General features: G+C 51.7%; 1 protein-coding gene and 1 long non-coding RNA gene across 5 annotated transcripts in view; one reads left to right on the top strand and one right to left on the bottom strand.

Annotated features, from left to right (window-relative positions):
* COL23A1 (collagen type XXIII alpha 1 chain) overlaps positions 1-27,536 on the bottom strand; it is a 309,980-nt gene that overhangs the window by 30,029 nt on the left and 252,415 nt on the right. For 3 of the 4 annotated variants that reach the window (XM_047731172.1, XM_047731171.1, XM_047731170.1), the window contains exon 4: positions 13,649-13,656. In XM_047731172.1, the coding sequence (XP_047587128.1) occupies positions 13,649-13,656 (8 nt within the window). Of the gene's footprint in view, positions 1-11,964; positions 11,992-13,648; positions 13,657-27,536 lie in introns of all 4 variants that reach the window. The other variant, XM_047731173.1, reaches the window with a different exon arrangement.
* On the top strand, positions 5,834-6,802 carry LOC125100756 (uncharacterized). The gene is made up of 3 exons (XR_007127644.1): positions 5,834-6,055; positions 6,466-6,540; positions 6,762-6,802. It is a non-coding gene; the product is annotated as an uncharacterized LOC125100756 (long non-coding RNA).

Below are 27,536 nucleotides of genomic sequence, written 5' to 3' on the forward strand. Positions count from 1 at the left end.
GACCCCATAGGAGGGAATGGATCTGCGGGTCAAGTAAGTTGAAAACACCAGGGAACATACTGTGAAGTAAGTTTCTTTCCTGCAGCTTGTCTTGTCTAAACCCTCGTTCTGCTTGTGGCTCTTCAGGAGGGCAACGTTCCCAGCCTCACCAGGAGGCTGTGTGGACCATCTATGAACCAGACGTTTCCATGGGCTGGAAGATGCCTGAGCCAGCCTCTGGAAGTCCTCAGAGGAGCAGAAATGCTCGAGGGAAGGGCCAGGAGCTGGTCTGAAGGGAGTCAAGGACAAACACGGGGTGGAGGGCACGGTCAGCCTGGACTGAGGCAGGGAAGGGTCCAGACTGAGTGGGGGAAGGGTCCAGACTGAGTGTTCTAGCCGACAGCAAGCCAGTCTTGGGCTGAGGAGAGCCATCAGGAGTGCAAGCAGTCTGGACAAGCGGACCTCGGGCCTGGGTGGGGGCACGTCCTTGATGGCAGGGGTCTTGTTCTGTCAAGGCAGCCCTCCCCCGCCCCAGACTAAGGGGCATCTCCCACAAAGGAGCAGGGAAGGATGGCACGCGGGGCAGCCACAGGCGAATGCAGAACTTTGGCCTTGCCAGGGTTCAAATTCTGTCTCAGAGCCTCCGCTTCCCCTAGATAGGCACTCCAGAGGGTTGGACGCCAACAGCACTGTGCCCGTGGCCAGTCTGTTCCTGTGGGCTCCCTCTCCTGCCTGATCAAAGCCACGGAATTCACCAGAGGTTTCAACACATTCTGCTCTCCAGGAAACCCCACAGCTGTTTACAAGCCTCGGTTCTGCTTTAAATCACTATCTAACCCCCCACCCCCAATTGCAAATCAGCAGAGCCCCAGGACAATTGCCGGATGTGCTGTGCACGAGACACACAGGCCAGGCAGGGCAAGAGCCCCCCAGTGTGCTGGCTTGGCTCCTCGCCTAGCTCAGTGACCTGAGCCACCTAGAGCCTCAGTTTTCTTATCTGCAAGATGGGGGATGTGTCGTTCTCTTCTCCAAGGACGTGTCCAGGAGTCCTAGGTCTGTCTCCTCTGCTCTTCCTCTCCCAGACCAACCAGAGGCATGAGACCCTGTAGGCAGGCTGACACAGGCATGGGGTCTGCATGAGCCCTGGGCATGCTGGGAGTGACCTTGTCTGGTTCTTCTGAATGGCAGGTGGCAGGACTCTGGCTGCACCTTCATGGGTCTGCTCCCACGCTCCCAATTTCCCCACCACTGAGTATTTCCCAAGCAGGGTTCTTCAGAGCCATCTCTTAGGAAAAATTAACAGGAGCGGCAATGGAGGGGAGGTTTCTTTGGGAAATAAGTTGGGAAGCTGAGACTGCTGGCTCATTGCTGGAGGGACCCTGAAGCAAAAGGGCTGGGCTGACTGTTCACCCCACACGGGGTTTGGCTCTGTTCTTCCCTGATTAGCTGGGGCTCAGGCTTCCCAATCTGCGACAGTGTCTGCTGCACTGAGCTAAATCCATAAACGGGCCCTGTTTAGGTGCAGACAGGAGTCGATGCTCAGACCGGCTGGAGCGGGGTGCCTGTCTCCCTTGCCAGTTGTAATTCATGCTGACGGCTCCCGTCGGGGAATGGAGCCTCCAAATTGCACCAGGACCGGGCCCATGGATGTGAGGGGGCTTACCAGGATTATCAGTCCAGGGACCAGTAATTACGGCCCAGATGTTGACAATTCATCAAATTACAAGGCTGTTGGGCCCCAGGGTCCCAGGCTGGGATGTGTGCATTCCTGTGTGAAGGCTCCCTCATTAGAGTGGGTGGGCAGCCGCCGCAGGGCAGGTCAGCCCCATGTGGTTCTGATTTCTCAGACCAGGCTTCACACACATGGACCACAGCAAGACTGTCCGGGTCTAGTAATTTCCCGGGCTTGGATTTCGCTGTGGGGTAGAGAGAAGACCGTTGCTTCTTGGGTCCAGCCTGGCTGTAGCTCAAGCCCTGGTGGTGGGCCCCGGTTCTTCCCAGGAACCCCGTCCTGGGATCTGTGGCCCTTTGTAGAGCCATCAATTAATGGTGCCCCAACTCAGTCGGCCATGAAGACTTTAGCTGGGTGGGGTTCCAGGAACCTGCCGAGGTTCCAGGCCTGGTCCAGATGCCACCCTCCGACTCTTTGTCTGTACAGTGAAGGGCTGGCCCAGAGCCAGGCTTGGTTTGGTTTGTACAGTTAAGAAACCCAAACCCAAACCCAACGAACTGAATTAGTTGCAATCTTTTAAAAATTGGGATGTTGTGCACAAACATTCAGAGTTTGTGCTTTTCTAGAAAGTTTGGAAGATGGTGCCGATCTCCACCCCCAGGTGGCATGCTTGGCAAATCTGGTGAGGCAATAGCCTCCTTAGCATAGCTCCGCCCCTGGGCCACAGGCCCCGCCCCTGGCCCGCAGGCCCTGCCCCTCGAGTGGCCCGCTGCCCCATCCAGGTGATCTGCCAATTCTGTGGACGGATCTGGGTTAGAAAATCCTCCGCTTAGAAATCTCCTGGGTCCCTTTCAGCTCTACGATCCTCTGAGGCCAGGAAGCCATATGGCTTCTATTTTGGGGAGAAGGCACGTTCAGTCTACCCTGTGCGCGCTGGAAGCAATTACGTCTGTGTCCGTGTTATACATCGTGGCTGGAAGAGATGGTGCTATGCCTTTGAACCGATCCCAAAATACCTGCTTAAATTACACATTTGCCTGCTACATGATTACTCTGTCAGGTATCAGGAAAGACGGTTCCTGGGTGGAGAGAAGGGAGTCAGACGCCCACCCGACTCCCACGGGGTGTGGGACCGTGCAGTATGGGTCAAGGAGGTGCACCCTGTGTCCCTGGCTGAGTTTTTCCAGCCCAGGCACGTGGGGCTGGTCTGGTGGAAGGCACTGGAAGTAGCAGTCTGGGGTGGGAAGCTAGCAGGACGCAGCAGCTGACCCCACGGTAATGGTCTGCATGTGGCATGAACCACAAGATGGAGATAGTCTGAGAGAGGCAGAAGGTGCAACTGAGAGACCAGGGGACAGAGGGACAGGGACAGCTGGCAACAGACACTGAGGCTGCAGGTGCTTCCTGGGGACCCCTGGGGTCCTGGCCACGTCCGGCCTCTCCCGTTTGCCACCCCCTGGGCTGTGAGGCCGGCCCTCCTTGGTTTCCAGACAACGCAATTACCCTGCGCTGGTGTTGAATTAGTTGGAACCCTTAAGGATCCAAAGATTTTGTGTGAAATCTGGATTTCCAGCTTCTCTCGAACTGTTGGGGAAGCTGTGATAATGATCCAGGTGCGTGGGCTGCACTGTGGCGCCCTCTTTAGGTGGGGCCTGTGGGCCCCCAAGTTCAGCCCCGCAGTGTGGGGGGCAGGGCTGCGCTCTCCCACATCCGTGCCTCACCTATTCCTTCCCTGGCTGGCCCATGCAGGGAACGCAACTAGGGCATGTGAGCCTGCACTTCCAGCTCTGAGCCGTCTCTCCAAACCGTGGACCCCTCTCCAGGCCCTCACTGTCCCTGCCTAGGACCTGGCCTCTCTCCCGCACCAGCCTCCACCAGCCTTCCTGTCTCCAGCTGCCACAGCCTGGCCTTCCCCGGGGAGGTCAGGCGTGGTCAGGTCTACCTGGGACACGAACCTGAATTTCGTGCTAAACCCTGAGTGCTTCCCACCTCATCATTCCCCTCTGGCTTCAGCAAGCACCTGGCAAGTACCCCCACACCAAGCTCCCCACATGCTGCACTGAGTTTGGGTCTGAGTAGCCCCCAAAGAGGCCCTACTGGTGGAACGACTCACTTGTGGGAAGATGACTCATTGGGGCCAGCCTCTCCTTAGATGCCCTTCCTGGCAAGTGGGCGTGCAGCCCTTGCATACCTCCAGTGATGGGGAACTCACTGCTTCCTGGGCAGTCTGATAGGTTTGTGAAGTTTTTGTGTCTGTCCAGTCCTTCCCAGGTTGGACACCATTGAAATTCCCTCCACCTTGTGGCTCCTGGGGAGGCAGCCAACTGGCTTCAAGATGCTGGCTTCTTCCCCCTCGCGCCCTCCTGCCTACCCCCACCCCCGCCCTGCTTAACCAAGCCAGCTGGCCCTGTTCTCCGTGGTCTCTGTCTGGATATTACTCTTCAACCTGGGTCAGCATCTACTTGTATTCTGCCCTCAGGTCACACCTCCCTTCCCCAGAGCAGCACCCCTGACCCCTATGTGGCCAGGCCCGGGTTGCAGGTGGTCCTAGCCCTGACCTTGGCGCAAAGTGACGTTGAACTTTGATCCTCTCTCCCACACAACCACAACCTCTAAGGGGGTAGGGACCTTGGGATATTTTTTCACTCTTTCATCCCAAGTGCCAAAGTGCTTCATAAATCATGAGAACAAAATACATGGTTGTTGAAAGAACCAATTGCCATGCGAATGGATGTCCAGTCCCACCCCACCCCCAGCCCCCGCTCTGGTGTCTAACCCTGGGGTCAGCAGAGGGCGCTCTTGACCCGCTGAGGGCCGTCCAGGGCACCTGAGGACTCCTAGGGGAGGGGGGGGGGGTCACAGCCAGGGTTCTGGGAACTGGAGACACTGGCCCAAAGGGGGCTCCTTCAGCCTCCAGGGCTCCTCTTGCTGAGGTCAGCAGCCATCACCGAACCCAGCTTGTGTGCCCAGCATTAAGGGCTCTTGTGGGGTCATTTACGGGTTACCACAGTGGCCAAAGACAGGTTGGGGATGTGTCTGAGGCCATGTGGTCTATGGAAACCCAAAGCCCATCCTCTTTCCACTGCGTGAGCAAGACACAAGTCCAGTCCCTGACTGCAGGAGGAGCTGGCAGGACACCCTCTGTACCCAAATAATGGCTTTCCTCTCAAGTCTGTTTGCTTGGAAGGCCTGAGTTTACCTCAGTGACCTGGTTCGGGTCTGTGAAGAAGCCTTCCACGTACCGCAGGGAGGACTGCTTTGTTGCCTGGGGAAGGGGGAAGAGGCTCAGCCAGAAATCAGGCGGGAGGGCTGCGGTGGCAAAGATGTCACTGCAGGCCTCCCCCCTCCCACCCCACAAAGGACGGATGGGAGGGGACCTCATCTGCAGGCCCCTACAGGGTGTCCTGTGGGAGGAGCTGGACTCAGGGATGAGGCTGCTATCTGGGGCGGGGGCTCTCAGCTACTGCCAAGAAGATGCGAACAGCTACGGAGTGTAACCAAGGCATGTAGGGACCCCAGAGGTGACAATCAAACGGATCTGGGGGACACAGCACAGGTCCAAGGCCAGGGGCCAGAGTCAAGGAGTGCATACTCCTTGGTAAGTAGGGACTGTGGGGATGAATCCCAGCGAAGTGGACCTCTCCCTCGGGCCCAGCTGTGTCTCCCCGAGGTTCCAATCTGGGGGCCATATCAGGGGCTCGGGAAGTCTCCTTTCATCCCATCCCCGCTCTACCCGGAATCGCGGGGGGGGGCGGGGGCTGGGGAGCGGCGCCGCAGGGGGCCAGAGGAAAATGAGACGTAGTTTGTCGAAATCCCAAAACAGATGAATTTGGAATATTACAGATGAATCATTTAACTAATTACATTTTTACAATCAAAGCTGTTTTTGAACTTTGAGAGTGCAAGAAAGCATATGAATGTGTGGTGCTCCGTTGGTCCTTTTTGGCTCACTTGATTAATTCCAAACGGTCCAATGGGGTTCTGCGTTTCAAAATTGGTCCCAGGCTGAGACCCTGTCTCATCGACCACAGTTCAGCCCAGAGCGAGGCGAGGCATTCCCTGGGACCTGGGTTCTGGTTTCCCGAGGCTGGGGGTGCACCCCGTGCTGGTTCTAGAACCCCTTCCTTGCATTCTGCTCTGTTGCCAGGGAGGTCTGTCTCTTCTGTTTTCACACCTGTCCACATCACTTGGGGTTTCTGTGGCCTCCAAACCCTGCATTCAACTTCACCACCTTCCTCTCTCTGCTGACCCCAGAAGCACTGTCCCCAGGGGACAGGGGACCCCACTCTGCCCCCCATGGGGTTGACAGCACCCAGGTGTGTGCCGCGTGCAATGTCTCCCCAGCTTGCCCTCTTGCCGAACTCCTGCTCCTCCTCGAGTACACACCTCAGATGTCCCTCTTTTGTGAGGCATCCCCCTGTCCCAGAGAGTTAGCCACTCCTTCCTCCGAGGGGCCCCAAGCCCTGCCCCTATGTATCACAGCCCCCTGGTGATGCTGGAGAGTTCTCTGTATGGGAGGCTCTCATGGCCTGGGTTTTTGGGGATTTTCAGGAGGGAAGCCAGGTGCACCCGGCCCCCACCCCCCGCCCTTGCCCACGTCGAGATCTGGACACCAGTGTGGCCACTGTAAACTTCAGCTTTTCACGACATCCAATGGGCACATTTAGGGTTGAGATGTGCTTTTGAACTCAAGTGTGCACAGACCTGATTCCCGATGTCACTGGGCCAGCCTCACACCTGGCCATAGGGGTGGAAGGGAGAAACCAGACGTCTTTCTTTATGTTAGACCTGCTTTCCATTTTGGTTTTTTCCAGAGAGCAGGGAAGGGTCTGGACAAGCTGATAATGGCGTGGCACATGGGGTGAGCTCTGGCTTCCGATATAAGCAAGGTAGGAGGTCGAGAGGACCATCAACTTCAGCTACGGGGTACTTTGGTGCTAAGAGAAGAAAGACCTCGTGCCACCACATGAGACAGTCCTGAGCCCCCACCTGCTGCCCAGCCGGTCTGCCAGAGGGAGGTGGAGTCCCCAGCCTGTGCGGATTCTGGCTTTGTCATGTGGGTGGGCCTTACGTCTCAGCCAAGTGCTCAGCCTCCTCATCTGTCAAGTAGGGAGGAGACCACGGACCTCCCAGGGTGAGCACCAGCTCTCAGTAAGTGCACTGCTTCCCCAGGGCGTGTTGGAAGGGCTTGGAGGGGAGGGGGCGGGGGAGAGGGAAGAGACAGTCCTTTCTTGCCTCAGGAGGGGGGTTAAATCTCTGAGCCCAGGCAAGTCAGCTTGTGGTTTCTAAACACAAAGCCAAGTCTCCCTGGCCTCCAGCCTTGGTCAGCCTGTTAGCCTACAGCCTACAAGCTTCCAGCCACGCAGGGCTGGAGATCTCTCCGGCTTCACCCCCCTCCCCACCACGCCCTCCTGCCCCATACCCTTCTTGTGTACTCTGGATACGTGAAGGTTCCCCACAACTCATGACCTCATACACTTGCTTTTTTTTCCTGCAGGATACACTTTCCCCGCAAGATCTCCGCATCGTTTTCACCGTTAAAAGCTCAGCTCAAACGTCACCCTCCCCAAGAGCCTTGGGATGACTTAATCCCCGTTATGCCACCCACGAGTCCCCCTGGCATTCTCCATACATCCCCGCTTTGTCCTCTTCCTAGCACATTTCACTGTTCGTTGGTTTATCGGTTTCCTTGTTTAGTGTTTCTCTACCCTTGTCTCTCTTTCTTCTTTTAAATGTATTTATTTGAGAGAGAGCCAGAGAGAGAGAGAACAGAGAGAGGGAGAAGCAGGACTCCTCACTGAGCAGAGTGCCCGACATGGGCTGGATCCCAGGATCCCAAGATCATGACCTGAGCCAAAGTCGATGCTTAACCCACGCAGACCTCCGCTTGTCTCTTGTTTGGTGTTGGTCCAAAGACGGGGAAAAGCATGTGACACAGACTTACTGCTCAGTGAGCCCAGCCCCCCACACCAGCCTGCTGGATTTCATCAACTCTCCGCATGTCTGGCCTCACAACCTGATGCTCTCCTCATACTTTCAGGTTATGGAACCTTAAGTCCTGTAAGATAGGCCACAACGCAATTTTTGGAAAAATGTTTAAACTACGCTCTGAAGGTGTAAAACCATCCAGAAATCACTAAAGCTTGATGTTAAGAGTCAATCAAAATTTCAAAGAGAAAGGATTTCGACGTGCAAAAGTCAAGGTGTAGGCAAGATGGAGCCTTTCCTCGTAGACAGAAGCCACGGTTTGGAATGAAGAAAGCATTTGTATAAGAATCTCCAGGGAGTCACAGTGACCCCTAACTGCTCCTTCCACTCCGTCCCAAGGCAGATTGGTTTGCTTGTGTTGGTCCCCCTCCCTCACAGCTCCCCAAAGACTACCACTGGTGTGACTCATCTTTGTGCCAGCCCAGTACTCAGCACAGGGCAGGATGTCTTCCAGATCTGCTGAACAGAGCCAAGCCGCCTATGTATGAGATGGCAAAAATCACTTTATCAACATAAATGCTGACTACTACCCCCAAAATGCAAGACGAGCATAGTGCCTAGGGCTCCTTTGTGGGTCCCACCTCTGACATAGAATTTCGGAGCTCAGAATTCCCCCTAGGCTGCTGATTCCATGATGTCCCACCACCAACCTGGATCCGGAAGCTCTTAAAACAATATGCTGATTTTTCCTCTTTCAATATACCTGCAATTCTAATCTCTACCACAGGCGGCAGTTAAGTTTACACAAACGTTATTAAAACTAGTTTAATCTCCAAGACTGCACTTCTCATTAAAATATAGCCCAAATTAAAACAAGATATATACATGCACATATTTTTTTAACTTATCATATTGGCATAGATTTAAAAGTATGATAATACCCACAGGTTGGCCAGGGTTTGGGGAAATATGCAACATTCCTACAGTGTTGGTGGGAATGTAAATTAGAATAGCCCCCAGGAGGGCAATTTGGCACACATCAAAAGCCTTCAACATATGCAAACCCTTTGGTCCAGCAACTCAACTTCTAGATATTGATTCTGAGGAGATAAGCATGGAAATACACCTATATTTATTCCCAGGATGTGGATCATAGCGGTAAAAGACTGTCAATACAAACACCATAACCTGGACTTGGGTTAAATTACACAGATGAAAAAATGCTATGTAGCTAGTACATTCTAGAATAATTCTGAAGGATGTGGAAACATCTCATGCTATGTTAAGTGAAAAGAAAAAACAAAGTCTCCAAAGAAGAATGTCCAGTAATCCCATTTTTAGAATCATAAATGAAAACGAACTCACAAATAACAAGTCCCAAAAGAACAACCACGGAGATACTGGGAAGACTTATCTGTGGGTGGGAGCATTATGGATGATCAGTTTTTCCTTTTTGTGCTTTCTCTATTTGGAGACGGTTTTTCTAATAACATGTGTATGTTGTCATCAGCAGGGAGCTATTCGTGACTTCTTGCACAGACAGGGGTAGGCTGGCCTCTTTGCAAGGAGGCTGTGCACAAGGTGACCATAGGCGCTTGTCAGTCTACAACCTGCCCCACTGTCCCGCTTGGCTCCTGTGCCCCAGGCTCCTGACTGCAGCTCTTAGGTCCACATATGGACCTGGTTTCAGCTGCTCTTGCTCAGGGGAGCAGCCAGCATGGATTAATCCAGAACATAGAACACACAGCATGCACAGTCTCCACCACAACCCACACCCCTTGACATTTCTTTTGGCCTCACTTCCTTTTGGGAAGTGACATGTTTTTAACACAAAGGCAAAAAAAAAAAAAAAAAAAAAAAATCCTCCCTGAGGCTTGACGCTGGTCCTGCAGAAAAATACCTTCTCCCTAAAACTGACTGTTCTCAAAGTCGTTTTCCTCTTCCAACACTGCCAGGGAATGTTGGTGGATCAGAGTGACTTCCTGGGCGCCAGTGTGGCTCAGTGGGTTAAGTGTCTGCCTCTGGCTCAGATCATGAGCTTAGGATGGAGTCCCAAATCCTCTGGGCTCCCTGCTCAGCCCGGAGTCTGCTCCTCCCTTTCCTTCTGTCCCTCCCCACCACTCACACTCTCACTGGGGCTTTCCTTGGAGAGGAAAGACAGCGGCATGGTCAAGGGCCTGCCGAATCCATGCTGCCCTTTGGCTCTGCACATGTTAGCCTGTATAATCTTCCATGCCCTTGACCTCCCTAGGCTCTGAGAGGCGGAGGAACCCTGCCTGAGGCCACAGAGCTGAGCCAGGATCCTGAGTTGGGTCTGAGCAACTCCAAGCCCATGGGTACTCAGGGACACGGGGTGTCTCTGAGGTGGCCTGTGTCTCTCCTGCTGTGGCAGCCACCCTAACCTCTGGGATGAGAATGGTGGAGCGATTCTTACCCACCTCCCACCCCCTCCCCGCCCCCAGGCTGGGAACCAGGCTGTCTATGGGTCAACAGACCTGAATTTCAGCTCAAAACACACGGACCCTACGAGCCCAGCCAGGGAAGGGCGTCCCACCTGCCTCCTGCCCCCAAAGGCCTGCTTTCCCCGCTGCAGGAGGCTGGCGGGGTGTCACTCCCAGCCCATGGGTATCCTAGAAGTGACCACCCAAGCAGTGGGGACTCCTGGAACCAGGCTGCTGGGAGGCACACAGTTGGGCCTGGCTGGCTCCTGGTGCTCAAGGCATGGACACCTTGGACCCAGCAGGGGGCAGGTCCAGCCCAGCCGGGGAAGATGCCATATCAGTGTGGAAAGGGAAGTCCGGGTTCAAGCTGGGGCTAGGGGACCTCAGGAAAAGGGGCGCCCAGGCCCTGTGCACTCGTGGGTGCATGATCCGAGATTTTGACAGGGTCCCCTTACTCCTCGCCAGGCCTGGCCGCTTCCTTCCCAGAAAGCTCCCAACTTCACACCAGAGGGACACAATGACTGCGCTTCCATCCCCCCAACCCCTACCCCCCACCCCCACCTCCCCTTCCCCAACTCACGGAGCCCCATCTCTGGCCCAGGCTGGGCACCATGCCCTTCACATGCCAGACCTCAGGCTTAATTCCTTCATAGCCTAGTCACCTGCTTGCGGTGACCTTCGATGTTGGGGGGCTCCAGGCAGAACCTCACTTCACTTCACCTGGACCCCACTGCCCTCCTCACAGTGGGGGAGCTGGAGACTTACAGCCTCACAGCCAGTGAGTGGTCAAGACCGGCTTGATAAGTCCGCATCAGGGACCTGGGGGCTGGTCTGGAACCCCCATCCTTTACCCCCACCATCAGTCAGCACCCTCTCTCAGGCTCACAGCTAGAGAGAAAGGAGTCAATATCACTCTATGCTCAGAGGAGCCAATACGGGGACGAGGGAAGAAACCCATTCACCCCAGTCACCACCCACTCTTCTTGGGGCCCCCAGCTGGGAGGCACAGCGCTGGCCTGCAAGCCCAGATCTGCCCGTTGCCCAGTGCTCGGGACTGGACGGCCATCCACAGCCCCCTGGGAAGGCGGCTCACGAAGCACTTGCAGGGAGCACCCCAACCCCCGCCCCGCCCTCCACCACCAGGCTGTCCCGACTCTGGACAGAGCTGGTCATTAGCGAGGCCTCTGAATCAAGCCACATTTCCCTCCCTCTGTCTTCCTGGCCAGAGGGCACAGAACAACTTCCATCCTCCAACCACACCCCAGGTCCTGCCATGCTCTCCTTCCACCCCCCATCCCCGGCCGCTTGGATGTGTCAGGACTTCTGGATTTAGGGGCTCTGGTCCTTAACCTCTCTGAGCAGGACTAGACAACAGCACAGCTCCATGTAATTTCCCTTTTCCGGCAGTGCTCACCCAGCCCGGGCGGGGGGATACCGATTTCAAATATAAGCCAACTTTGAGGTTTAATTCAAAGATCTGAGAAGTGATGACACCACAAAGACCACACGGGAACCAACCAGCCTCCCGATCCCTGAGTGCTGACAGGATGCCGGTGGGCTGGGACAAGCAGCCCCCTGCCCGCTGGGGAGAGAGAGGCTGGCGGCTGAGCCAGGGTCGGTGGGTGGGTGGGGTGCTCCACCGCCAAAGGCCGGACCCTCAGCTCAGCACAGACAGCCTGGGCAGCGAGAGTTTCTGGAAGATTCGGGATGCCAAGGAGTCTCCTCCTTGAGCCTCTTTGCTTTGCTTGCAGGACAGCTGGAGCAGCAGACAGATCGCAGCGCTCCTACTGCTAATCCTCCCTCTACAGACAGACCTCAGCCACTGAGAGCAGAAGGGCGGGGTGGGGGAGGGGGCAGGAGCGCAGACAGTTAAATAAAGGCTCAGAGGAAGAAGATCAGCTCCAGAGAAAAGGGCACAAGAGCAAAAAATAAATGGCAAATTACCGGGTAGCCATCTCGTTCCTGATTGCCCTGTGGTAATTAATACGTCATTAATAATCAGACTTTGAGCAGAAAACCATATGGCAACACTTATAACTCAATCAGGCGCCCCCCCCCCGCCGTGGTCCCCCCCGACTTTCAGTGGGGTTTGCAGTAAAGGCTGATGGTTTGGTAATGACTCCTGGTGTGTGTGTGTAGGGGGGTACTCAGGGCTCTGATGGGTCTGGGAGACAGAGCGTCCATTTCCTGCCTCTTGGAGCCAAGCTGGGCGGCGGGGGGGCGGGGGCGCCACCAGGGAGCACACCCCACGTGGTTGGGGGATGGCCGGCAGAGGGCACATGGCAAGGACCACAGGGGGACATGGTGATTCTGAAGGGTGGTGTCACCGCCACCATGGAAAAGGACTCCCCAAATCAGGGCTAGAGAGCAGAAACGGCTCTGGTTGAGGGGCAGACAGCCTTGAAAGCCTGAGCTATGGGGGTGGGGGGGTGGGGGGTGTAATATCTTGCTCCCGGATGCTCCTCTGCCTGATGGGCTCTGAGCACTGACTGCCTGGCCACTGTCCCATACTCGGCACCCATCTCAGGCTGCAGCTTGAGAATTCTGCATTTGTTGAATACACCTAAGAGTTTAACAGCCAAGTAAAAAAAAAAAAAAGGGAAAGAAAGAAAAAAAAAAAAAAAGAAAGAAAATCACTCCTCTGCTCTCTGCGTTAGGCACTTCCAGCAAGTACAGGCTAGCCTCCCCGTGACAGCCCCGAATGATTCAATAGCCAGAAATAGCCAATACATCTACCCATCCTTGACGGCTCCCCCTCTGGCCCGGTGTGGTGCCACTGCAGGCACGGAGGAGCTGCACCCAGAAAGGTGCCTGTGGGGCAGGGAGTCATGGTAAGGGGAAGTCAAAAACAGAATTGTTCATCCGAAAGGCATTCCTTCAGAAGGTTCACTTGGGCTCAGGCGGACCATCAGGGAGCTCCCTGAATGGATTCGTCAGGATGCATCCGGCTCTGCGAAAACTGCCAAGATGAATCAAAGACTCACCCGGCATGTCTTTGCAGAAGGAACCCTGAGTTCCGGAGATCCGGGGCGCTGAGCTTCCCCTGCTTTCCGTGCTGCCCCCTGTGGCCAGTCCCTCGAGTGCACCGTCCTCCCCGCTCCCCACTCTGGCTGGCTGGGGTTGGGGGGTGCGGTGCTCCCTGGGGGGCCTCAGCTGCCCAAACCTGGGAGGCAGACTTAGTTTTGGCCAATCAGGAAAAGGGACCCCATGATTCCTGGCATTGCTGCCTGGCTCCGGAGCCCTTTGCGCCAAAGCACAGGAGGCAAAAACGTTTAAACAGATTAACTGCCGCAGAGCATTTAGAAAATGAGGACACGGCACTTGCATCTCTGTGCACCCGGGCTGAGCCAGAGAGTCCCGGAGGCTCAGCCAGACCCGGGCCAGCTCTCCTAGAAGGAAAAAAGAGTCACAGAATACTTCACAGGGGGAAGTCAAGCCCATAGAATCCTGTGCTGGCATTCATCTACAAAATAAAGAAAAAAAAATATGGCTCCTGTCCAGGACTGATTTTTTTTTTTTTTAAGGACACAACACACCTCCTTAACTAAAGATTATTTTCATGGAATAGTTACAGAAGAGAATGACATGTCTATCTTCAGGAACAGAGAGGATAATCCAGGACACTTACGGGAGGACCTGAAAAACACAAGCAGAGAAGCCACATTCAGCGTCGCAGGGAGAGGGTCCCCTTGTCCGGGCCAGCCCCCCTCCCTCACACAGCTGCTGGGTGCCCCTCCTTGCAAGCCTCTGATGCTCTCACAGGCCCCCAAAGCCAAGTTGCAGAGTAGAAGGGGTGCTTTTGTCCTTGCAGGGGCAGGGGTGGTCATGTGGGTGGTAAGGACAATTCCCCCCCAACTACCCACCCCGCGGTTGTATTGGTTCGGCAACCATTTCACCGGGAAGCCGGTGACCCTGTCTGGGCCCACCCACGTCTGGTTTGGCAAAAGCCAGGTAGGAATCTGACCTGTTCCTGCCTGAAGAACAAATGTGGGGGCTCATCTGGGGTCAGTTCATTTCTACTGAAGGGGAAAGACCTGGGGAGGAAAACATCTGGGGCAAAGGGCAGAGCACTCCTAAGGGTGCAGGTCGGGGTGTTGCTGAGCAGAAGGCAGAGGGTGCCCGTGGCTCAGGCTGGGGTTACGGGTGCTGGGTCTGGGTGTGCATGGGGAAGCTGAAGGGACTGAGTCCAGAAACACAGGGTGCTGCTCCAGGAAAGGCTGGTGCAGCACGCTGACACCTGTCCCCAACCCCCCCCCCCCAAACAGATGAGGACTCCTGGAGAACATCTGAGAAGCCCACAGGTGTCTTCTTGCCTCCTGGGTTACAAACCACATGCATTTGACCTTCTCAGTCATCTTTGCGGGATGTGTGATAACAAGATGAGTGCCCAGGGAGAGAAAGCAATGACTTGTCCAAGGCCACATAGTGGGTTAAGGGGTAGAACTCATTCTAGAAAGAGTTCTCCTGACTCCTTAAACCCCATACACTTCCGTTTAAAGGCATGCTGTTCCCACCCAATCCAGTAAACTCTCTGCTCCCTGGAGGCCTCTGTCTGGATAGCGACATTGGCACAGGAAGGAGGGACACTCGGCAGGCAGTTGGCCCACGCATATTTGTGGAAAGCCACTGATGAGCCGGACCCCCCACCCCGGCAGGGCAAGTAAGGGGGCCCCACTGGGGAATACAAGAGGCAGGATCTCGGACCTTGCAGAATCTTTCTGGGAAGGATAGATGCTTAAGAAATTGACTCAGGGAAAAATGCAGCAACTTCCGAGCCAGGCGGGGTTCTGAAGGGAAGAGGATTAGGAAGGGGGAGGGAGCTGTGGGGCAGAGATGGCAAGCCCCAACGCACCAGGACCATTGGGCTTCTGAGGGGCTGGGGTCCACAGAGGGGAGGGGAGGGCATGGGGAGAAGGCCAGCCAGAGCTTGGTGCCCTGTGTCCATGCCATGAGATCTGAAGGGCAGTGGGAAGTAGGGGGCTGGAAGGGTCCTGCTTGGAGGAGGGGTGGGAGGCGGGAGAATGGGTGCAGGGGAGCTGTCCCCATGTAGGTGATGCTGGCCGGGACTTGCGTGCTCACAATGGAGAGGAGAGAAGTGAGTGAGAAGATACTTCTCAGTGAGGACCCACAGGATTTAATGGTGGGGGGTGGAGGGGTGCACGGGGCATAGAAGAAGGAGAAAAAGACAAAGGTCTTTGGCTTGAAAACTGATGTATGGTAGTGCTCATGCCTGAGAATGGTAACGTGGCGGGGGTGCTGTGGGTCCCTCGAGTCTAGGACTAGGGTGGGGCAGGGCGCTGGTCACGTGGTCATCTGCACAACAGACTTCTCACCTTCAGCTGGGGACCTAGTGCCTTGTTTTCCCAGGAAAAGAAAAGCCACTGGACAGATGCACCACCATCTTTCTGATGCTACATGCACATACCAGCCCGTACGTGCATCTGTCCCCAGCCTCCTGTCTGTATCCAGCCATGGAAGCTGGAGGAGCCGACCTTGCCCTGCCTTCCAGGGGCCCTGCACCCACAGCTCCTCCCTGCCTCTTGCACTGAACCCACCTTTATCCAGCAGATGCTTTCCAGCAGCTCTGGAACGGCTCCAATTCCTCTGCGAAAGCCCATCCCTTGCTCACATGCCCTCTTCGGCTCTGGCACTGGCTCTCCTCTCCCTCGCTGCTGGGAAGAGGGCTCTCCTGTCACTGCCTCTAACTCCACGCCTTCTACACACCTCATGACCCTCTGATAGGGGTTCTATCCCTAGAGTCCCCAGTCACCTGTTGCCACATTGGTCAGCCCGCCAAGGATTTCTCTTCCTCATCCCACACTGCTGAGTGAGCCCCCGCCTTTTGGAAAACTATCTCACCCTTTGGTTTCCAAAAGGTCACGTTCCTCCTGCTTCCCTCACTGTTCATCTGGCTCCATCCACCCCAGCCTCACACAGAAGCTTCTCAGAGCTCATGGCAGTTCTTCTCTTCAGTTCTCTGTTCTTTCTTCCTCTCAGTTCTCTTCTCTTCAGTTCTCCGCTGCACTCATCTATTCAGTTCTCCGCTGCACTCTCTGTCCCCACCTCTCCAGCTTCCCCAGGGATCTCATCACATTCTTGACTTACCCTATGCAGAAGCGTCCAACATAGGAGTCTCCAGGCCAGCTGTGCCTCAGAAGCCCAGCCAAGGTAGGTACACAGACCTGCTCCTGGTCTTCTGCCACAAACATGCTCCTCATCCTGGTTCCCTAGTCTCTGTCGGTGATGTTCCCTCCCACCCCTGTAGTGACCCGGACAATGATGAGCCCCCCTTGACACGTTCTCCCTCTCCCATCTACTGGCACACCCACTCTGCAGACATTCACGGAGCACCTGCTGTTCTGGGCTCGCAGGACACAGCAGTGAGCATGACAAAGGTCCCTGTCCTAAGAAGTTGACCTTCTAGCGAGGGAGGTACCCAAGATACCAAACAAGTACATCACCTATGAAATGACAAGTACAACGGAAAGAGAGCCAGCAGTGCAGGGGAAGGGGCGCACGGGGGCTGGCCTCTGGATGGATTCTGAAGGTGGAGCCAAGAGGATTTCTCTGGAGCATGAGAGAGAGGAGTCGAGAAAGACGCCACAATTCTAGCGGAATCACTGTAGGAATGGAGTTGCCATCACACAGGTGGGAAGACTGTGGATCGGGGCGGGTTTGGCTGGAAGGATCAGGAGCTCAGCCTTACACACACACACACACACACACACACACACACACACACACGGCACTCGGAGATGTCCCAATAGTTGGAGTTGGGAAGAAAAAGAGGGAAATTCCTAGAAGCTGAGGGGAGAGAAAGTGCACTGAGGAGTAGGGGGTGGCTGCCTGTGCCCTGTACTGCAGACAGCTGAGTAAGATGAAGACCGAGCCCAGCCTACTGGGGGTGCCTGGGTGGCTCAGTCTGTTCAGCGTCTGCCTTCAGCTCAGGTCATGATCTCAGGGTCCCTGGGATCGAGTCCCACATCGGGCTCCCCCATAGTGGGGAGCCACTTCTCCCTCTGCCCTTCACTCTGCTCGTGCTCTCTCTCTCCTCAAATAAATAAATAATAAAATCTTAAAAAAAAAAAAAAAAAAAAGACCATCCATGGGCTCTAGCACGTAGGGCTAAGTGGCAGGGGGAGTGACGGATATGCAAATCTGGTTGGAGATGGCTTCTCCAAGAGAAGGGCGAGGAGGAATATGGGTAGTGAGCACTTTCAAGGAGTTTTGCCCCAAAGGGTTGCAAATACACAGAGGCAGGTGCTCTGGGGACATGGGGTCCAGAGAGGGCTACTTCTTCAAGATGAGAGACACAGCCATACGTGTGGTAAGGGGAGTCATCCGTAGGGAGGGGAAGAGGTTCCTGGAGTGACGACCCTTGAGGATGGCACACAGAGGTGGCCTTGCTGGGGGCGGGAGCCTGGACATACACGTGGGTCTGGCATTTAGTATCACCAGCCAGCGGGGGGATGCTTCCCTCAAGCCGCCAATTGCCTCGCAGGGGCTAGAGTGTGTGTGTGCAATTCGAGCCAGACGGGGCAATGTGGTGGGATCCATGGGCTGGAAGACGCATGAGATGGAAGGAAGGTGGGGGTCAAGGAAAAGGCAGTGGGCTCGGGTGAGCTGTGTGGGGTTCACAGATGCTGCATTTGCTGGTGATGATGGGGCACTGGTCAATACCATGCGAAGGAGGTCAGCAGAAGGTCCAGCTCACTGAAGGAGCTCTGGGTGTGTGAGGGGCATCTGTGTGCATATCTACATCCCCAGGAATTGACCCAGAAGGAGTTTTGGTGGGAGGGCTGCAGACCCAGGAGCTCAAACCCAAAAGCAACGAGCAGGGTGTGCCGCGGTCCAGCCTGAGTCATTGCTACTCCAATCTCCACTCTGGGGCCAGGGTGCTGTTTTCAAGACGCAGATGGACCTGAGTCCAAAACATGGACCCCCATGCCCCCAGCCCTCATTTTCTCATAGTTCCTAGGGACAAAAGCCCCAACATTACACCACATGCTGCGATCTGTCCCTGACTCTCCACCTGAGTCCCTGGAGCCCGTGGGAAGAGGGGCAGTGCTACTCAAGGGTTCCAGGCAGTCAGGTGGTTATCAGGACAAAGTGAAGCTGGATCTGTGCCTCAGCATGAGCCGGGATAAATTCCAGAAAGATCAAAGACTTACATGTTAAAAAAAAAATCATAAAAATCCTAGAGGAAAATAGACCCATCAATACGGAGTACAAACTGGTGGTTGCCAGAGGAAGAGGGAGATGGGCAAGATGGGTGAAGGGGCGTGGGAGATACGGCTTCCAGTTACGGAAAGAATAAGTCATGGGGAGAAAGGTACGCAGTAGGGAATATAGTGAATTATAAGTAATAATGTTGCATGGTGACAGAGGGTGCTGCACTGTAATAAGCACACACAACCTATAGAGAAGTCAAATCACTATATTGTACCTTGGAAACTATTTAACACAGAGTGGTGAAGATACTTCAATTAAAAAAAAAACCTAGAGAAAATTCCTTTCTAACTGTGGAGAGTGGAAGGCTTTTCCAACTATAGTCCCTAATCCAGAAGCCATAAAATCAAAGTCTGATTCAACCATATAAAACCCCAAATGTCTACAAGGCTGAAAGCACTGTAAGCAAAGTCAACAGTGAAAGTGGGGCAATATTTCTGACTCAGGTCACACAGGCTATGTACCCTTGACGTAAAAACGCTCCTACAAATCAGCTCTAAAAACATCAAAAACCTAAGAGAAAAACAGTCAAAAGATGATTGAAGGGAGAGTCAGAGAAAACATAAAGAGCCCTGAGGTGCCTGGGTGGCTCAGTAGCCTTCACTCAGGTCATGATCTCAGGGTCCTGCGATCGAGCCCTGCATCAGGCTTCCCTGCTCAGCAGGAAGTCGGATTCTCCCTCTGCCCCTTTCTCCATCGAACCTCCAGCTCATGCTTGCACTCTCTGTCTCCCTCCCTGAAATAAATAAATAAATAAAATCTTTAAAAAAAAAGTAACAATATGCTTTGGAACTTGTTCCCCAGTAGAGCATATAGAATCCCGTAGTCTTTTTCACAACTGCGTGGTATTCCATTTAAAGCTGAAACGTATCCTCCTTTCTTTCCGCAGTCCCGCTGTGCTATTTCTAATTTTTGGTCATTGCCTATAGTTCTTTTTTTAAAAATTATTTATTTATTTATTTGATCACAAGCAGGCAGAGAGGGCAGGCAGAGAGAGAAAGGGGGGGAAGCAGGCATCCTGCCTGAGCAGAGAGCCCGATGCGGGGCTTGATCCCAGGACCCTAAGATCATGACCTGAGCCGAAGGCAGAGGATTAACCCACTGAGCCACCCAGGCACCCCTACCCATAGTTCTGCTATGGATATTTTATATACCTGTCATTTTACATATATGTAACACATTCCACAGTATACATTTCTAGAAGGATCATCATTGTGGCAATTGGCACAAACAGTTTAAGTCCTAATTAGCATTGCCAAATGGGTATCTGCTGTGATTATAGTTTAACCGTCATTTCTCACATTATGAATGAAGATTCGCTTTTGTCACATACGGAAAGGCTATGTATGTTTTCTTTCTTTCTTTTTTGTAAGATTTCATTACTTGACAGAAAGAGTGTGAGCAAGCAGGAGTGAGCGGGAGAGGGAGAAGCAGGCTCCACGCTAAGCAGGGACTCAACTGACTGAGCCACCAGGCACCTCCTATTGTACATTTTAAAAAGGTATGGAACAGTGTATTACTATTTATTTAGCCATTTGAGCTAAGGAAAAAAACCAACAGGCTTTTTGTTTGGATGAACGAGCTACATCTCTGGGTGTGGCACAGACTGTGTTCATCCGTTTGCCTGTGGGGAGGGGAACAGAATGGTGGGAAGACAGAAGCCAGGGGTGGGGGGGGGTGGAGGGTGTGAGAGTAGGAGAGACTAACTTTCCACTGCAGGGCTCTTTGGTTGTCCCTGGATACCACGGTTGTCCAGCTTACAAGTCAGAGAAGGCAATAAGTTTTAACTGAAACTGGCTGGAATGAGGTCTGTGTTTTTGTCTGGTCCTCTGGCTTTGGCTGCCTTTTCTCACATTCTCCTCTAAGCTCCCTCCAAGAAAGCTCAGACTTGGGGCAGGGGTGGGGGGAATGCCTGGGAGGGGGGGCGCAGTCGGCTGAGTGTCCCACTCCTGGTTTCTGCTCAGGTCCCGATCTCAGGGCCCTGAGGTCAAGCCCTGTGTCAGGTTCCATGCTCAGCATGTTGTCTGTTTAAAATTCTCTCCTTTCTCTGCCCTCCCCCCCAGCTCATGCTCATGCTCTCTCTCTCTTTCTAATAAATAAATAAATTAAAAAAAAAAAAAGAAGAAAGGAAGGAAGACGAAAAGAAAGCTCAGACTGGGATTATCATCGTGAGCGCCCTGCCGTCCTGAGTGTGCAGCCGGGGGGGGGGGGGGGGGTGCAGCAGGAGGAGAAGCTGTAAAAGGAGCCATCACTCACTCCCGACTCCGTGTGCATGTTGGGAGATGCGTGGTTTTCCCCAAACATCTCATAACCCCCGCTGCATCCTCCCCAGGCACAGGTTACAGATGAGAACACAGGCTCAGGAAGGTTACCGTGCCCAGAGTCACGTCCTGCTCCCATTGGGACAGAACCCAGGCTGTCTGACTCTGAGCCGAACAAAGGGGGCAGAGAGAAACTGCCTTGGGAGCGAGAGCTCCCCTGAGCTGTTCTTAGAAAGTGAGGCCGGGGGCACCTGGGTGGCTCAATCAGTTAAGCGTCTGCTTTCAGCTCATGCCTTCCAGTCATGATCCCAGGGTCCTGATCCCAGGGTCCTGGGATCGAGTCCCATGTTCTCCCTCTGCCCCTCCCCCATTCATTCTCTCTCTCTCAAATAAATAAATAAAATCTAAAAAAAAAAAAAAAAAAAAAAAAAAAAGAAAGTGAGACTGGCTGCAGGGCCTCCCACGCGTTCCGCACACAGCTTTCAAACATGTGTCCCAGACATTGCCTGCATCCATTTACTTTGCTGTCAGGAACGTGGGGGGCAGTGAAATATGAGCCAGATGACTTGGGAACTAAATAAAATGGGTCAGAGTAGAGGGTTCACTGAGCCTGTGGCCTCTTGAACCGAACTGATGTAGCTCAAAAGGGGTTCCCAAAGCAGGAGCTCTTTGTCCCTCTGGGGAACAGACAGCTCCTGAGGGTTTCCCAAATGGTATATTTCTGGAAAAGCAAACTGGGAAGAATATTTCCCCCTACCTGGCAGGTGCCTTGAAGACCCAGCCCACCATGAAGATAGAGACCTACAGCCATGTTTCTCTGGGGCTTTTAAACTGAGTGGTCTTTTTTTTTTTTTTTTTTTTAAGATTTACTTATTTATTTGAGAGAGAGCGAGCGAGCACAAGAGCGGGAAGGGTCAGATGGAGAAGTTGAGCAGGGAGCCCCATACAGGACTTGATCCCAGCACTCCAGGATCATGACCTGAGCTGAAGGCAGTTGCTTAACCGACTGAGCCCCCCAGGTGCTCCTTAAACTGGATGGACTTTTAAACTGAGTTCGTGGGTAGATGCCATGAGGCTTGCAGGCTGGCAAATCCAGAGTCAGTAATGAGTCCGAGAGCCGGCACTCAGCTTGGGTCTCTGGCCCGGATTTAATTTGGCCAGTACCATCAGGGAGCATTGAGGAACACACTGTACATGTGTAAGGTGCCCAGAACAGCAGCAACACCTAATAGGCACCAAACACAAATGCTGGCTGGAAAGCCAGCATTCACTCTTTCTCTTGCACGCTCTCTGGCATGCACACCCACACACATGCATGGTGCCCTCACACACCCCTTAGATTGCAGGGGGGAGAGAAGCACAGCTGGTAGTTTTTTGTGGTTTTCACTCATGTTGCAGAACCGACCCTAACTGAACAGCAGGTCTGAGGAGCGTCCTGTTGAGATGGGACCTCAGAAGGGGCTCCCCTGCCCCCAGCATTCTGGGCAGCACGGTCAGGGGTAAGGATGCCTCCCTGGGATTCAGAGTCCGAAAGGCCAGCCTGGGCATGGAGGCTGACTCTAGAAATCACCCTGCTCATTACGCTGTGTGGGGCAGGCAGGGGTACTGATGAAAAGCCCGAGTGGAAAGCAAACACATTGGATTTTTGTTGTTTTCTTGATTGTCTTACTTAAAACAGGTAGGTTCCATACCGGGCGTGGAGCCTGATGTGGGGCTCGATCCCAGGACCTCACTGAGATCATGATCTGAGCTGAATCAAGTTGGCTGCCCAACTGACAGCCGCCCAGGCGCTACTTTGTGGATTCTAATTTTTTTTGAAAGATTTTATTTATTTATTAGAGCAAGTGTGAGTGAGCAGGAGTGTGGGGAGGGACAAAGAGAGAGGGAGAAGCAGGCTCCCCCCTGACATGGGGCTCGATCCCAGGAACCTGGGATCACGATCTGAGCCAAAGGCAGATGCTTGACTGCTGAGTCACTCAGGTGCCCCTGAGGATTCTTTACATAAGTAAGTAAGTAAATAGTGTGAACCAAAAGGCACTCAACATCATCATCAAGAAGGCAATGCAAATTAAGACCACAACGAGACATCACCTCACATCCATTAGATAGAATGGCTACTGTAAAAAAATAACAAGTGTTAGTAAGGATGTGGAGAAACTGGAACTATTGTGCTCCACTGGTGGGTTTATGTCTGGACTCTGGATTCTGTTTCATTGGCCTATGTGCCTAAAGGTGTCTGTTTTAATACCGGTACCATACCGTTTTGACTACTATGGTTTTAGAGTATAATTTGAAATCAGGAAGCATGATGCCTCTGACTCTGTTCTTTCTTAGGATTTCTCTGGGTATTTGGGTTTTTTAAAATCCATTTACCTTTAATGCAGGATTTATGTGTGCCAATTTGATATTTAATTTCTCTAGGTTTTATGTCTTTTTTGTTCCTCTATTACCCATTATTGCTTCTTTTTGTTAAATAGATATTTTCTAGCATACTATTTTAATTCTGTTGTTTCTCTTGCCATACTTCTGGAATAATTTTCTTAGTGGTTGTCCTGGGGTTTATAATTATCATCTTAATAAATAATTTGGTTTGGATGAATAACAATTTACTTTCTTTTTTTTTTTTTTAAGATTTTATTTATTTATTTGTGTGAGAGAGAGCTTGCATAAGCAGGCAGAGGGCCAGAGGGAGAGGGAGAAGCAGACGTGATCCCAGGACTCTAGGACAGAAACCAAAGGCAGACACTTAACTGAGACACCCAGGCACCACAACAATTTACTTTTAATTACAAACAAATACTTTGCTCCAATATAGCCACGTTAGTTATCTCCTTCTTTGTATTTTTATGACATGACTATTTTATACACCATAAGCCCATCAACACAGTTTTATCATTATTGCTTTACACAGCTGGCTTTTAAATCAGAAGAGAGGAAAAAATAACAAATAAAAATACATTTATATACTGTCTTTCATATTTACCTATGTAGCTACCTCATGAAGCTCTTTATTTCTGTATGTGGATTTAAATTACTGTCTAGGGGTGCCTGGTGGTATAGTCAGTTGGGCAGCTGACTCTTGGTTTTGGCTCAAGTCATGACCTCAGGGTTTTGGGATTGAGCGCTGTGTCAGGCTCCAAGCTCAGGGGGGAATCTGCTTCTCCCTCTCCCTCTGCCCCCCCTGACTCCCCCTCCAATAAATAAATACATCTTTTTAAGAAATAAATTACTGTCTAATGTCCTTTCACTTCAGATTAAAGGAATCCCTACAGAACTGCTTGTAGGACAGGTTGATAGAAATAAGTTCTCTCCACTTTTTTGTTTATTTGGGCATGTCTTAATTTCTCTTTTGCTTTTGAAATATATGTTTGCTATAGATTTCTCTTTTAACAGTTTTATTTTTTTTCTTTCACCACTCTGAATATGTCATCCCCATTGACTTTTGGCTTTCATGCTTTTTATTAATAGCTGATTTCATGAAAAGAAATCCGCTATTAATCTTATCAAGGATTCCTTTTCTGTGCTGAGTCCTTGTTCTCTTGCTGCTTTCAAGATTCTCTCTTCCTTTTTTGCTTTTGGCAATGTGGTTGTCATGTGCTTAGGTGTGGATCTCTTCGAGTTTATCTTATCTGGAGTTTGTTAAGCTTCTTGGATATATAAAATAGTATTTTTGCTTCTGTTTGGGACGGTTTTGGCCACTATTTCTTCACATATTCTTTCTGCCTCTTTCTCTTCTTCCCTTCTGAGGTCTCAATTACATGTACGTTGGCATACTTGACGGGGTCTCACAGGGCTCTCAGACTTTTCATTTTCCTTCATTCTTCCTTCTTTGTCTTCCTTAGACAGGATCATCTCAACTAACCTATCTTCGAGTTTGCTGATTCTTTCTTCTGCCAGCCCAAATCCTCTGTTGAGACTCTTCAGTGAATTTTTTCATTTCAGTTATTGTAATTTACAGCTTCAGAATTTCTATCTTTTTTTTTATACTTTCTCTCTATTGATAGTCTGTCTCCATTTGGTGGTACATAACTGTTCTGCTTTCCTTTAATTCTTTAGACTTGGTTTCCATTAGTTCTTAAAACACAATTTATCACAGTCAACATAAAATATTTATCTAGGGGCACCTGGGTGGCTCAGTCAGTTAAGTGTCTGACTCTTGATTTCAGCTCAGGTCCTGATCTCAGGGTCATGAGATCCAGCCCTGTGTCCAGCTCCACCCTCTGCAGAGTCTGCTTGTCCTTCTTCCCTTGCCCCTTCCCCTGCTCTCTGTCTCTCAAATAAATAAATAAAGTCTTAAAAAAATAAGTAAAATCTTTGTCAAGTAAGTCCAACTGGGCTTTCTCACAGATTTTTTTTTTTTAAAGATTTTATTTATTTATTTGACAGACAGAGATCACAAGTAGGCAGAGAGAGGGGGAAGCAGACTCCCTGCTGAGCAGAGCGCCTGATGCGGGGCTCCATCCCAGGACCCCCGGATCATGACCCAAGCCGAAGGCAGAGGCTTTAACCCACTGAGCCACCCAGGTGCCCTCACAGATGGTTTTTATTGACTGGGTTTTTTTTTCCTTTTTCATTGTTATACTTTCTTATATCTCTGTGTGTCTCATATTTTTTTGTTGTTGTTAAACACTGGACATTTAAAATAATCTAATATGGCTACTCTGGAAATTAGATATCCATCCTCCTTTCCAGGATTTGCTGTTGCTGTTTGTTATTATTGTTGCGCTTTGTTTGCTCTGGGGTTTTCCTGGACTAATTCTCCAAAGTGTGTACTCTTTGTCACACGCAGCTTCTGAATTCTCTCTTGGTTAGCTTAATGATCAGCTGAGACAGAGGTTTCCTTTAATACCTCGATTCAGTACATCTCCTGTTCTGTGCCAAGGGGTTCGCTGTGTGTGTTGAAGCACAACTTCAGTGCTCTGCCAGGTTATAACTCTGCCTTTGCCTTCACTTCCTATTTGAGCAGGGCCTCAAGGTTACCCAGAAGTGAGATACTAGGGCTCTCTCAGGTCTTTTGTGGATGTGTACACAGCCTTGCACATGCATGTGCCTTCTAGATTCCCAGGAATGTGCTGGAGCATTTCGAGGCCCCTCTGGATGGCTCATCCTCTAGATTTTCATTTAAGTGTTTGTGTTGGTTTCTTCCTTATTCTAACTAGTGCTGCTACCTTAGACAACTGCGGTGTTAAACAATTGCTGCTGATTGTTTTTGGCAAACACTCCAGACAGAGCTTTACCCCATGAGTGAGTTCCACATCAGGTCAGATAAAGACAAGTGCTATGTATGGGCTTTTCCTGGAAGCTGACAGCAACAATTCTCCGGGAATGAGCAGTTATGGACCTTCAAATTGTTTTGCTTTTTTTCTGTGGCCACTACTTGTCACAGGTACTGTGGTTGTGGGACTGATAGCTTTTAAGGCTACCATGGTGCTGGGAAATGGGCAAGTTAAAATGCTACATACTTCACTGTTCTTAGCAAGATATTTGTCCTGAATAAACACTTCTTGGGTTGTTACCAGACATTAATTTCCAGAGTTCTGAAAAGGTCAATTTTTACTTCTGGTATTCTTGCTGCTTTTTATGCAGATTTTCAGAGGTCCTTACTCTATCATTCCAGAAGTGCTTCTTCCACTGGAAGAAGAAATCTTTTATTTTTTTTATTTATTTTTAAAGATTTTATTTATTTGACAGAAAGAGATCACAAGTAGGCAGAGAGGCAGGCAGAGTGAGGGGCAGGGGGAGCAGGCTCACTGCCAAGCAGAGAACCCAATGTGGGGCTTGATCCCAGGACCCTGGGATCATGACCTGAGCCAAAGGCAGAAGCTTTAACCTACTGAACCACCAGGCACCCCAAAGAAATCTTTTAGAAAGGGTTTCTTGGGTCAGGGTAGATTAAGAACCCCAGCATGACATGGCAAGGCAGACCTGCATGATTATAGTAGAGCTGATATGTAGCTATCCTTTCAAGTCCTACTTTTTTTTTTTTAAAGAATTTATTTATTTATTTGATAGAGACACAGTGAGAGAGGGAACACAGGAAGGGAGAATGGGAGATGGAGAAGCAGGCCTCCTGCCGAGTAGGGAGCCAGATATGGGGCTCCATCCCAGGACTCTGGGATCATGACCTGAGCCAAAGGCAGACACTTAACGACTGAACCACACAGGCGCCCCTAAGTCCTAGTTCTTTTTAAATCCCAGAAACTTCTGGAACTCTGAGATCTAAGAACCGCCCTGCTCCCACCCCCTCCACGGGCCAGGGCAGGAAGTGAATTGCATTCCCTGGCCAAGTCGTCTCCATGGACCACTGAACAAATGGAAGAGAACATTGTTGTATGAATCAGAACACAAAGTATTAATGATTATCTTCTTACAGTCATTTGCGAACTATACGGCTCCTGTTCTAGAATTTTTCAATGGGACTCACGGAACTGTTTTCCACCCTCAGAGCCCTAGATTCCTGGAGAATGCACATGGAGCAATTAAATGTCCGTAAATCCAAATGCAAAGGATGCATCGTTAGCAGAATAAATAAATCTCTTCTGCACACAGACATGCTTTCAAATGCATACTGCCACTAATAAATACACAAATCTTTTTAAAGCAACAGCAATGACAATAGGACCCTAGCACACTGAGACAGCAGGTCTAAGGCTGACAGCTGCAAAGATGGGGTGAGTGCCTCCATTTGTCTCCGCAGGTGTAGCATGGACACCAGCCCAGCAGCTTTCGATGCCTTTGTCCTCGTGTCTTCCAGTCTCCTAACCCTTTATCCATCCTGGCCCAGCAGTCTCTCTCGCTCCCTACTCCCTTTCCTCCCTCTTTCCTGTCAATCAGCATTTACCGACCATCTCCTGAGTGCCTAGGGGTCCAGTCCTGGCTCTGAGGAGCCCCCACTTTGGTGGAGAAGGACAAGTGTGCAAAGCAGACCCCCTCCCTCCTGCAACCAGGTACAGAAATGCTGCCACAGAGGGAGGTACCTGGGGGAGGGGGAACTGGGGAGAATGGAGGGTCTTGGGGAAAGGCGGG

The sequence above is a fragment of the Lutra lutra genome, chromosome 5 (genome assembly GCF_902655055.1).
Source record: "Lutra lutra chromosome 5, mLutLut1.2, whole genome shotgun sequence".
In the NCBI taxonomy this organism is placed as follows: Eukaryota; Metazoa; Chordata; class Mammalia; order Carnivora; family Mustelidae; genus Lutra; species Lutra lutra.